The sequence below is a fragment of the Spodoptera frugiperda genome, chromosome 1 (assembly GCF_023101765.2).
Source record: "Spodoptera frugiperda isolate SF20-4 chromosome 1, AGI-APGP_CSIRO_Sfru_2.0, whole genome shotgun sequence".
NCBI classification, from domain to species: domain Eukaryota; kingdom Metazoa; phylum Arthropoda; class Insecta; order Lepidoptera; family Noctuidae; genus Spodoptera; species Spodoptera frugiperda.
Window position 1 is genome coordinate 1,428,089 of NC_064212.1, and position 13,536 is coordinate 1,441,624.

Here is a 13,536-nt window from a genome sequence, read left to right on the forward strand (position 1 = left end):
CATCGATTGTCATGTCCAACCGCCAGTAATTGTAATGACACCCACTTTCTAGTTTTATCTTTGTAGACGTAGACGAAAACGAAACGAAACGAAACGTCTCGAAGGTCGATGAGATTTTTGGTGGCGTACCTAATGTCACACCTTTTGGTTCACACAATGTAACAACCACTTTTCTCTAATTATGTTATGCGTTACATGTAATAAGGGACGAAACTATTGCCATCTATTAGCACCATTTCATACTCATATGCATACTCATTTCATACTCAATAAGGGACGAAACTATTATCATCCACTAAGCACAATTTCATACTCATATTATGCTATTCAGCATCATTATTATCATTATCAGCCTGTTCTCGTCTCGTGGGCATAGCCTCTCCAATGGCACGCTACTGAGCTCGATCTTCAGCTCTACGCATCCATCCACTACCAACCACCTTGCGGATATCGTCACTCCACCTAGTTGGAGGGTACACTATGCTCATGTACTATTAAAGAGCTCAAATTGCTTTGTCTAACCTGAGAATAGAACGGAGTTTTTAACTAGGCTGCCATATTTACAACCAACCGATCATAAACTTAGACCAATTCAAAAAATATTAATGCTATATATGTATAATCGGTCTACGTCCAAACTCTAACCTAACTGATTGATCACCTAAAATCTAAATGAAGTAATGTCAACCTAAGACCCCTTAATCAATCCAAAGGGGGCTTAGAACTTTGCACAGAATAAATATTGAAGGTTAATATTCCAAAGTGCATGAAAAAAAACAGCCATCCATAAATATCAGTGACGTAGCATAAAACAACGATTGGTCATAGATCCATGACAAGAGTATTATTTATTCATTGGCCATTTTAAGGCATTATACAGGTCTAGTTTGAAACTGAACTCTGAAATTGTGGTGGTAGGGCTTATTATTGTATATTCGGTGTTTGGATATTGCTTTTTGTATAATGACGTCTTCGAATGTATTGTTTTAGTGTTTTTTTTTATTTGTAAACAATATTCGCATTATGACGAATCGAGTTATACTGAGCTCAATTTTTTTACGAAAATGAAATTTGATAAAATAGTACCTTTGATAGAAATCTTTATAAACAACATCAAAAGTACGTTTAAAAAAACCGTCTTCAAAAACCATAACTGAAAACACGTGTTAAAGTGCAAGCCTCCCTTTTTTAAATCGGGTAATATACCTTGAACCTTCTTATAAATACAACACTGAAAACCGCATCAAAATCTATTCAGCCAAACTCAAGATAATCGCACAGATACATACATACATACATACATACAGGTCAAACTGATAACCTCCTTTTTTGAAGTCGGTTAAAGAACAGTTTGGCTTAACCGGATCGCAATGCTCTCAGTCATTGCGTCAGTAAAGCTTAGCTAAGTGTTCGTTCCAAAGTATAGCTTCGAATGGAGAAGAACGAGCAAGAAACTCCATTCGTTACTCTTAAAAAAAAAATGTTTACAATTTCTCTGATACATTTTCTTAGTCAATAATTCACTCTCTATTTCATCATCATTCGTCACTATAGTCCTCTCTCTCCATTAATCACTAGCTACTTCCGCGCGGTTTTACCCGCTCTGCTCGGCTCCTATTGGTCATAGCCTATAGCCTTCCTCGATAAATGCACTATTCAACACAAAAAGAATTATTCAAATCGGACTAGTAGTTCTGGAGATTAGCGCGTTCAAACAAACAAACTCTTCAGCTTTATAATATTAGTATAGATTGAAAAACAAATTAAAAATTCAAACAATCACGTAGGTAGGTATCTATATATTAGTCACAAAATATGAAATCTACTACCTAAACTATGTTGCAAGAACGATAAAACCGCTTTGGGCAGGTACCTAGTCATTTTCATATTAATTATGCAAAGTCCACGATGTATAATAACCTATAATTTCAATAATACCTGCTTTGTAAGAGCCACGTTCGATTCCCGAGCAGGTAATGCGCGGTTGCGACTTCTCGTAAGACCTGTTATTTCATCAAATTATTGTTTTATTATTTAATGAAGTTTAATTTCTATTTGTTTGTCGTAGCTAGTCATGTTTCTAGATTTGTTTGAGCGAAATATTATGTTGTTGTTGTTTGTTAGCTAAATTGTTTTTTGATGGAATAGGTATTTTTTGCTAACTGAAAATTGTAATTATAATCATGAAACTTTTAGCACTGATTCTGGTATTTCTACGTAGTTTATGATTTTTCTCACTCACTCGTAAGAAATTGAAAAACGCTTATAGTATGTCATAAGGACGTGAGAACACACCATACAGCTTTTCATGATATGTCATGCGATAATGTCTATCAATCACGAGTAATGGAAGAGATTATATTAACACTAGCTTCTGCCAGCGGCTTCCTCGCAGTTCCGTGGGATAAAATGTTATTCCAGATCATAATCTACCCCTGCTCCAAATTTTTTTCAGCCGTTTAGACTTGATTGAGTTACAAAAACACACACAAAGTCACAAACATTCGCATTTATAATGTTAGTAAGACTAATAATCTTACTAGTCTTAGGTACGTATCTACGTATTACGTAGATACTCATTGAATTGAGCTTTGCTAATTTATAATTAGGTTGCTTAATCGAAAACATTAATAAAATAACAAATATAATTGAGTTTCTTATGAAGGACTATTTTCAGTTGTAATAGAGTAAGGAATCTACATAAGTATTGCTACGAGAAACATGTAGCGCTCTGTCATATCTATCTATCTTTAACCTTTTTTTGTTCAGTATAAATTAATTTTCACTGAAAACACATTTATAGACTAAAAGACAAAGTTCTGAAAAATTATAAAAAGAAAAAATATTAAAATGTTGCGAAACGACACAAAAAGAGTAGTGTGGCCCATGAGGGGATCGAACCCGCGACCTTCGCGTTATTAGCACGACGCTCTAACCAACTGAGCTAATGGGCCGATGTGAGGAGTGGCGAAATAGCGGAGTGGTTGCCAAAATGTATATATAACAGAAAACGCATATTATTACATGATTATGTATTTTGTTACATCATGCATATTCAATGATTATACATAGTATTAGTATAAAGAAGATAGAATTGACCGATTGATGTTAATCTGAAACTATGAGACTGATTTTAATAATAAGGCCCACCGTTTTTAAGAAGTAAAATGGGTTTATGTGATGTATAATTCCAATCACCATTGTAGCTAATTTTATATTTTACTAAAGCTGATAATACTTTATTGAATAAATGAGTAAACCTCACGAATCACATTACATAAAGCGCCACCTGGTGAGCAAAATTGGTAACCTTTATTCTTTCAGCATTGGATTTTGGGAAGGTTACTTTTGAGGGAACAACGTAAGCTAAGTAGGTACTTTCTATTGTGATATTAAGGTTGCTTTTCCACCAGAGATGTGCTATGCTATGTTGCTGTGGATGCGTTTGGCTTCCACCCATCATATTCAATAGCACATATAGCTTAGCACTGGTGAAAACGGACTCAGCTATGCAATGTTTTTATGGAAAGATGCGTGCTATCCATAGCACGCATCTTTCCATAAAAAACATGAACATAGCAGGGAAGCCATCCATGGCTTCCCTGCTATTGATACATCGGTAAACTCCAGCTGCACATCTTCCTCTCCAGCACAGCTTATTTACGGCGATATGTCTTTCTAGCACAACTACATAGTTTAGTATCACTGGAAACGGTCACACAGTTTCCCAGTTTAGCTATTGCCTCTTCTTATCATAGCTACATAGCACATCTCAAGTAGAAAATGGATGGCTAACTACTCTTACTCTTTTCAGGGACTACCTGTCTACATACTTGTATCTAGTACCTAACCTAATATTTTTACAGGAACGGTACAATCGAGAGGAATCTTGTACATTTCACGTGGATGAAGTCACGGGTAGAAGACTTGTGTACAATAAATTGCTTGGATATATTGTTTGGAAAGATTCCAAGTTGATTCTATATTATGGTATTAAAGGTTTATTTTAGTACCTAATAGCATTATTTTGCCTGTTTTGTTAGAGGTAAAGTATAACGTGAATTATTTGTTCATTTAAAAAAAAAATCGTTGTCCCACACTAGGCTTTTCTCTTGTGTCATTGATAATCATAATCAAAGACTAAAATGGATTTAGGTAATCAAAGACTGTACTTACACATGTAGCTACTGAAATGCAAGAGATAACGAGATAATAATTATGAATACATGATAAGAAGTGTTGTACAATCTCCTGCTGAAAGATAGCCATTATTAACACATATTAATCACTAGCTATTTCCGTGCGGTTTTATCCGCTCTGCTTGGCTTCTATTGATAAATTTTGTATCCAACACAAAATCATGTTTACAAATCAAACCAGTAGTTCCAGGGTTTAGTGCATTCAAACATACAACTATCCTAAATAGGTACTAGGTAAAATTCTAAATCGATTCGCGAGGTTACCAACATTTTACGTTATATTAGAATTTTAAAAAAATAAAAATACTGTACTATCTAAATATAGCAACGCACGGAGTTACAGCATTGTTCCGGTCGGATAAAGTGTAATAGCAACATTTTCGCGACTTTTTGTGTTTTGTGGAATGCGGCTCATGAATGAGCCTCTACAATGGTTTGAAATAGTCGAATACCTCGTCAAACAGTTACGTGAGTAAGCCGAAAGAAACATAATTAATTTAGAACGTCTCACGATTTCAGCTATAATACAAATATAGCAATTTTAAACTTTCCAAATCACAGTCAGGTACACGTTCAGTGGTACTCGACCGTAACCTTCGAAAAAAGGGCGGAACCCTTGACCGAGTGAGCATTTGTACAAGACAATCGTATTTATTGGTCAAGGACAAGGAAGCTTCGAAGGTAATGTAAAGAATCCACATACGTATGTACGTGCAAGTATAATGTATGTATAAATAATATGGCTTGTAGTAACGCCACGAACGAGCACCTAGCTTTACAGCCGGACAGACTGACAGACTATTGTTTATTTCTTTATTTGTTGACGTTTAATTGGAATAAATTATTTGACTTTGACTTCCACGTCAGAGTAGAATACCTACATGTCATCAGATTTCATCATCATCATCATCAACACGACGCCGCTACTACTGTCACTTGTATCTTTCACAACTCGATTTAAATATCGGAAACTTGCAAAAATTCATAAACATAGTAAATAGTTACACCGTTTTAAGTTCTAATGACAGTAAGTACTAGTGACCACTTCAGTTTACAAACTTAAAACAGTAGTCTTCTACAAATGCTACTTACCGCAATCAGCATGTTAGTCTGGTCGAAGTAGTCAGCCACGGGCATGACGTTCTTGTAGAAGTTGTTGAGCTCCATCCGCGCCAGACTCAGCACCACGTGGCCGAGCCGCGCGCCATACTCGATCTGTCGCTCCAGGACCCGCTGCCGCCAGCTCACCAGGACTACGCCGTTTATAGTCTGGATCTAGGGAGAAAATGAGAAAATTAGGTTTTGAAAATCCAGGGCTACGAAGAAACGTAAGGTTTACTGGGGTTGTAACTCCGGCTTGAAATAGAAGTTGGAACAGGGTGGTTTTTAGTCAGTAAGAACCTGACATTCCCTCTCGTTTCACTCACCCAGGTTGAGAGGAGTCATTTTCGCGATTTATTTTGTTTGTTCATACACACTTTCCAGTTACTGTTAGACTTTCGAGATGTTTAAAAAGAATCATCCATTGGCAAAGCCACCACAGATAGTTTAGCTCACTGCCAATTTCTATAACCGCTTAATTCAAAATCTTTGGGTCTATCTTCACTTTTGACAGAAACTCTATAGATCTAATGTCGACTGTACGGCTGCCGCGCAGCGTGTAGCATGCTCGATTTCCGCACATCGATCTTAATGTAAAGATTTTGAAATGAGATCTGTTATTAAAATCGGCAGTTAAACGCATTTTACTTTGATCCAAGTATGAAGTCACACCTATTTCTTACCAATACCATTTCTGCATAGATATGGTATGGTAGCAATTTTATTCAAGAAATATCAATAAAAAAACTAAACACTACTTCAGTAACACCAACCCTTTTATTGGAAGAACACATCATTAAAGAGATATATTATCACAATACTCAATAGACGTCTACTCATATGACGTCAAACCAGAATTACCCTCCAGCAAAGTCAAGGAACTCTATTAGATTTTAGCATTGAATCTATTGAAACTTGAAGTACTCGTATTCCACGGTTTCATGGTTCGCAGAATCATTATAAGCTAGATACTGTTCAGTGTATGAGTCATATACCCTTTCCTATCATTATAGTTAATTAGTAGTCGATACGTAGGACATTTAAATGTGGGAAAGCCATGCTTCGGCACGAATGGGCCGGCTCGACTGGAGTTATACCACGGCCTCACAGAAAACTGACGTGAAACACTTGTAACGTCTCTGGTGTATCGGGTGTCCAGGGGCGGCGGTGATTGCTTATCATTATGTGATCCGTCTACTCGTTTACCGGCTTATACCTTAAAAAAGTACTATTTGTCGGTTTATCGTAAATACGACCAAGCAAGGGGTCTTTAGTCAGTAATACTTTGACCAACCCGGGAATCGAACCCGAGACCCATTGCCCAGCAGTCGCATTTGCGACCACTCGACCAACAAGGCGATCGAAGTATTAAATACAAATATTAGTAAATAAACGTAAAATACACAGAAAACAGGTCATTATAGCGAGTATCACAGTATCACGTGTGTCTAGCGTGAATCGGAGCACGCGACGGCGACGACACGGGAACGAAGCGACAAATTAATATCTACGTAATTAGAGGTTGCATGGACGTTGGACACCCATCAATTACTGTATGGTGGGTATCTATGTACGATGGTTTTAGTTTAACATTAATATAGTTTTTATTCTAGAGCAGAGACCATGTTTCAGGATTTCTACCATATCTCTTAGTTTTAGAGCATTTTAAACATGTTAGCACATTCTTAACTTGAAACAAAAGCGATTTACTTTATATTCTGGCTTTTACACCAAATAAACATTTTATTATTTTTATATTTCTTTTTTTATAATTATTAGATATGGGTATTTATGGAACATTCCATAAGCAATCTATTTACTCAGGGCATTCATAAAAGTAGTCAATATTTATGTGAAATGCATAAAATAAAGTTATTTTCGCTTCATAATAGGTAAGTAATAAGAGTAGCGAACTTGACGTCACGTCATGTTAAAAATGTAAAATGACGCGATCACTTGTAAAACGTATACTCGTATCTATTTCATGGCGATACGTAAAACCGATGAGTCACCTTTGTGGCAATTTCATTAAAGCTTGCATTCATACGTGTAACAGAGAACATACATAGATTACAAAATATTTAATAGTGGTATGGTGTTTTTATGGGGAAAATCATCCATTGACTTCCCTTGCCCAGGGCGACACGAGTGGGAGTGTCAGACTCTTAATGAGTAAAAACCACCCTGTTCCTAGCTTGGGGTCGGCATCAGCCCTACTAGGCCCCATCTACTGTGGTCTGGTGGCGCTTTGAGACGCTCGCGAAACGCGACGCGCCGTACGCACAAGAATGTTATGGTCTAAGACGCCAATTCAGCTTAAGTCCGATCACATAAGTTTTTTGTTGAATTTAACTTATAGTCCTGTTCATGTTGACATCGTCAGACCTGGTGTTATAAGTGGACTTAAGTTACGGCCACCAAACCATCAGGCGGGCCCTCTAAGAAAAAATCTGCATAGAAATGAAGGACAAACAAAATTGAGCACATACCTCAATTACAGCACCTATTTAACCCTACCATTATAACATCTGTTCTACAGGACTTTGACATTTGCATCGCCAGCCATATTGTGTTACCCGACCTTTAATAACACTTACTAGTGCAGCAGTAACTTGCAACCCTTAGAGAACAGTTTCATTAGTAGCCACTAATCTATCTAATGCCCTAGGGGAAGAACTATATTTTCTTACTGACTCATTTCACTAGCACGAGGTATCAGGGCTGATTTGTAGATAGTGCATACTATTTCTTGGTATTTCTGATTCTTTATTATTTTTTTAATTTAGATTGCGTCGTTGGTCCAGTGTTTGCAAGTGCGACTGCCAGACAAGAGGTTTCAGGTTCGATTCCTGGGTCGGACAAAATATTATTAGGCTTTTTTCGGTTTTCAGTAGTAACACGGAGTCTGGAATTATGCCCGGTATATGGCAATAGGCTCAACCTCTATTACACGGGACTTATAACACATATGGTGAAAAGTGAGTGTACAGTGCATAGCGGATTTACATGGCGTATTGTGCACCTCTGCCTACCGGTTTGGGGATAAAAGGCGTGACGTTGCACGTTGTATTTTTTAATTTCTCTCTTCTTTCGAGGTCCGATCTCTCTGCTATGGGTTATTTTTTACAAAAAATTGTCCCTGAAGCTCGACAGTGGGTTCTTGTGACGAGGTGAAAGTTCTCTTAGATTATCCTGGGGGACCATTCCCACTCTTTTTTGAAACAAATAATCAACACTGAAAATCCTCTTTTACCTTTTCTGACAGAAATAAACCAAATACGATCAGAAGTTTCGACGAAATAATTATCGACACAAACCGTACATACCTATATATGTACATATACCTTATGTATCGTAGCTGTCGATTTTATAAATTGTTACTTTGGCCACAGCTGGGCCTGTCCTTGACATAAATATACCGATTTTTATCCTAACTGTCTTCGTCTCATCGATCGACAATATTGTTAAATAACTTTTATCAAGATGGTAGCTCACATTATATTTTGTTCTGTGATTAATTGCTCAATTGATTCAATATCGGGTTCGGCTTCGGGTGACCGCTGGTGTGATTGCTTGATGATTCGATACCCAAGTCGGGGACTATGGGGATTTTTTTACAGTTTTTTGCAATCTTTTGTAGTAGCACAGGGTCTTTTGGGGGAGGAGGGGAATCATCTAATGACTTCTACTTGTCAGATTCTTACCGACTAAAAAACACCCCGTTCCTACTTCTGCCCTTCGAGCCGGATCAGGAGTAGCACAAGGTCTGGCAATTCATTACCTAATTCTTTGGCACCAGAGGAGTTACAAGTCTATTGCCGGTCTTTGAGAGGAGGAGGACATCCGAAATCTTAGCTTATACGTTTTTTCGCCTGCCTTATCGTGTATAGCCTGTATCGTGGGTGCGTTTACAAACATACAGACCCGAAACAATAATTTGTGGATCACACAAAAAGTGGCTCCTAGAATTAAACGCTCTACCAGTTGCGCGGCAGCCAGTTGTACAACCACCGCACCGTCTATTTGTAAGATCTTACCTTATCGGAATACTCAGCGACATCTCTCATGGAGCGCGGGTACCCGGACACGAGGTACGTCTTCGCCGTGGGAGCCATCTTCATCTCCAGCATCAGCACCTCCGTCACTGTCGTGCTCGACAACGTGCCGAAATCTTGCATGTCTACGGAACAAAGTACAGTGAAACTTGGTTAAGTGGGACTTGGATAAGTGAGGAACCTCCACAAATGGAACTCATACTGAGGTCCCTACCCATTGGCACTGAATTACCTCTATTAGTGGGACAAACAAACCTATTTATCTAAGATTCGTTCTTTTGATTTATCATCATAGTTACCTCTATTAATGAGATAGAAAGTGAATTTTAATGTATAAACCTCAGTAACTGAGACAACATCGTTTTGTTTGTGGATTTACTTATTCTTATTCATTTATAATGTGCACATAACACATTGTTTTATTTAAGAATCACACCTCTTTATGTGAAATAATCCATATGTTCACCGCCATTAATGAAACCCTCTGTAAATGAGACAAATGTTTATTTATACCTTTTTATCTGAGACACTGGGTTAGTGGAATACCTCTATAAGTGATACCAATTTGAAGGTCCCTTGATGTCTCACTTAACGAGGTTTCACTGTATTTTGTTTAGCATTTGTATAGGATTGCTTTTAAATTGTGTTGATAGAGTCTGTTTTAATATGAGGATATACAGATAAGGTAACTGTATTTTTAGCCCTTACGCCCGAATACTGAATTGCTACTCAATTTTAAGTTGTACTTAAATATCGCGTCTATCTCTGTCTTTTATAAAGAATTTGTAGTGACAGAACTATCTTTCAGAGCGTCTTAAAATTCTTCCTTCGTTTGCGAGATTTGCATATTAGAAAAACAACATGATTTTGATGGCAAATTTACGGAAAGCTGTGTAGTGACTAGCATCGTAAAATTATATTAATTTAACTACATTGTTGGCGCGTTGGCCGGACAACTGAATTGGCAGCTAAAAAGCCTTCGTAAAATAATCTTTGTTTATTTATTTTGCAAACGTTCGAAAACTGGCTAAGTATCTGTTGAATGTGTCCTATTGAGTTGTCATACCATTCAGATTTGCATAACAAACGGTGCATGGCGAATTGGTCGTCCGCATCTGTTGAACGTTTTAAAGACAGTGTTTATGTTAGTTTATTTGTTTAAAATTCAATAAGTTTTTTTTGAATGCACTTTACCAATTTTGATGTCTATTTTTTGAATCGAGAAGGATTATACTGAAACACATTTACTGATTAAAAACCACCGCGTTCCTACTCCTGCTTTTCGAGCCGAAGCCCTGCAAGCCCGTTAAGCATTGATTCTTTGGCCTTGTCTATTGTAAGTAGAACCTTGCTAAAAAGTGTCTACTTAAAATAGAACCCTGTCATTGTAATACATTGTAGTACACAAAAATTGAATATCTACTTAAAAAACTAGGCCAAATTGTTTTCTTTTTGTCATGATGCGTTTGCAAACATACAACTTTACACACGTGTGTGTGCAGTGTGTGACATTAGGATTGTAATAATATAGGTAAGCTAGTTAGGTATACTAGGTTGAATTTAAAATTATCGTCCTCGAACATCATGCCATTCTTTCTCTATCTCTCTCGCTAAGAAAAAAATAAAAGAAAATATTTTGTACATTGATTTATAAAACCGTTATAAATAAATGGTTTTGCGTTAATTAATCACTATCAAAACTTACAAAATGTCAACTTTAGAAAATAAGCATTGCTGTATACACCTTCAAAGAAAAAAGTTGTGATATTAAATTAATAACGAATAACTTTAGTATAATGGTAATCTAAACTTCAGTAATAACTAAAGCCTAATATACTCGGTATATACCTACTAATTAATCGAACTCAGAACACGTGTTGTACTCGTGCTAGCCACTGAGCCTGATTCATCGTTTTACAAACAAAATACAAATACCACCCTTAATTAATATTTACATTTCGTAGAAAACAAACATTTCACGAATAAGTTAATATTTACTCACACATACATACACATACACACTATGAATGTACAAACATCAGGACAATAAAACACATTATTTAAGCCCAGGACTACGATTTCATACATTTCTAAAGCATACATTACTATTTCCTGATCCTGTAGAAACATAACAACTTCTCCCGCCTTGGGAAGGCGAAGGAGTTTTAGAAACTTACTGAAAAAGATAGATAGTTCCTCCTCCTGCTTTTCAAGCCAGAGCATAATCTATAAGATTTATTTTATGGTAATGGTAAATAATTTCTGAATAATTTTTAATCATACCTTAATGTGCTTTCTGCCTACCCTAACCTTTCTAGCGTCTAACCGCCGCACTCACAGTCATTTAATGGTTACTTAATCCAGTTTTTAGTAATTGTTTTTGGAAGAAAATCGTTACTAAGGAATAGTTTGAAGAAAAACATCGAGAGGAAACCTGGGTTTATAAATTCTGATTATAGGTTTGAAATCGCCAAATTGAATAAGCGTGGCCATGGTGGTAGGTGGTGAAGCTCTTCTCTGTGTGAGAAGAGGCCTTTGGTCAGCAGTGACCACCTATAGGCTGTCGATATGAAGGAATAGTTTAAGTAATTATTAAATGTATTTGAGTACAACAGAATGATAGTTTAAACAACTTGTGCTTAGTGTGTTGTCAGTAAATTCATTCAAACACAAATAAGGGAAGAGTTTTGTATATATTGATTGCTATTACAATCAACATGTGAGACTTTTCGAAATAAACCCATACCAACCCTTTCACTCAACTTTCTACTCTATTATAATGGTACAAGATTGATTTCTGTTCAGTATCGTTTCATTTCATCGTTTCGAGTTCTTTGACCGCAAACAGATGAGTCGACAAATTGTCGTGTGGAGGGTTCCGGGTTCAATTACCGTCATTGATAAAATATGCACGTGTGACAACGAATTTGTTAGCCGTCTGGCCAAAAATTAAAGGTTTTGAAAACGGTGTTTGTTAATAAAATAGTAGGATGACACAGATATGGTGAAAAGTTTAATAAGTACCTTATGTATTAACTTATTTTCTTTGATGCTTTTAACTGTATGATATTAAATCTAGACTAATAACTACAATTGAAGTGTCTATGTGTAATATTGAAATAATCACTTGTGCACATGAATATAAATATTTACGATATATACACCAAAATAATCTGTGTCTTTGTTCTGGCTAAAAACCACCGTATCTACTCCTGTTTCTTGAGCTGAAGCCCCGGTAACCGGCTTGGTAGTCCGCCTGCTTAGACAGAGGAAATACTGATTTACTCTGCTATGAATGAAAATATGATTCAATTTCTATAGGTCATAGAATAATAAAAGTTGAATAACTATTTGAGATACTTTACTGCAAACTAAACTAACTAGTAATACCTACCTATGTTCCTGTTGTCATTGAAAACAGTCGTAAAAGAATATAATGCGACAATGCGAGCTATTAAAAATGTTACGAGTACCACATACGTATTGTATACCAGTCATAATATTCGTAGCAAGTACCTACTTATAAAGAAAATTACTTTTTTTTTCTTTCACAACTACGTTTGAATCTGTATTGGACTTTAAGGTGGCTTTTCCACCAGAGATGTGTGATGTAGCTATGCTACAAAGATACAATAGCTAAACTTTGAAACAATGTCATCGTTTCCACTGATATTAAGCTATGCATGCAACGTACACGTATCGATTCTAGGGAATGCGGGCGACGCCGCTCTTCAGAGAGCATCGAAAATAGGTTTCTATATTCCAAAATTCTCGCATGAATCGAGATTTACGTTCCGAATGATACTACGAGTACCGAGTTCCCGCGGCATCAGATTTAGTAGGAAAAATTTCGTTACTTTCTTTTAAGCTTATAAGCTGATGCCGTAACACAGCTTGTAGGTTCACAATTACAATATTTTTTTGCCTACATTGTTTCATATTATAAAAATGGATTGAACCTACTAGATTTAAGTCCATCGCTTAGATAACCGTACTTAAGAAGCTACGAGCCTTCGTAGGCCTTTGCTACGCTTTGTAACATTCGTAGCAAACGTAGCATGTCGCCTACGAAATCTCGTAGTGTTTACGTTTCGTTAAAAAATTATGACGCATTATGAGTGAGCTTATAAAGTACGGAGTATTATGAAAAATTATTTTATTACTATTTACATATAAACTAA

At 36.5% G+C, this 13,536-nt stretch overlaps 1 protein-coding gene and 1 non-coding gene across 2 annotated transcripts in view; both read right to left on the minus strand.

The window, feature by feature from the left end:
• LOC118273287 (adenylate kinase isoenzyme 5) overlaps positions 1 to 13,536 on the minus strand; it is a 34,124-nt gene that overhangs the window by 15,662 nt on the left and 4,926 nt on the right. The window contains exons 4-5 of the mRNA XM_050696269.1: positions 9,338 to 9,480; positions 5,292 to 5,474 (exon numbers count right to left, since the gene is read on the minus strand). Coding sequence (XP_050552226.1) covers positions 5,292 to 5,474; positions 9,338 to 9,480 — 326 coding nt within the window. The remainder of the gene's footprint in view (positions 1 to 5,291; positions 5,475 to 9,337; positions 9,481 to 13,536) is intronic.
• On the minus strand, positions 2,881 to 2,954 carry Trnai-aau (transfer RNA isoleucine (anticodon AAU)). The gene has a single exon. It is a non-coding gene; the product is annotated as a tRNA-Ile (tRNA).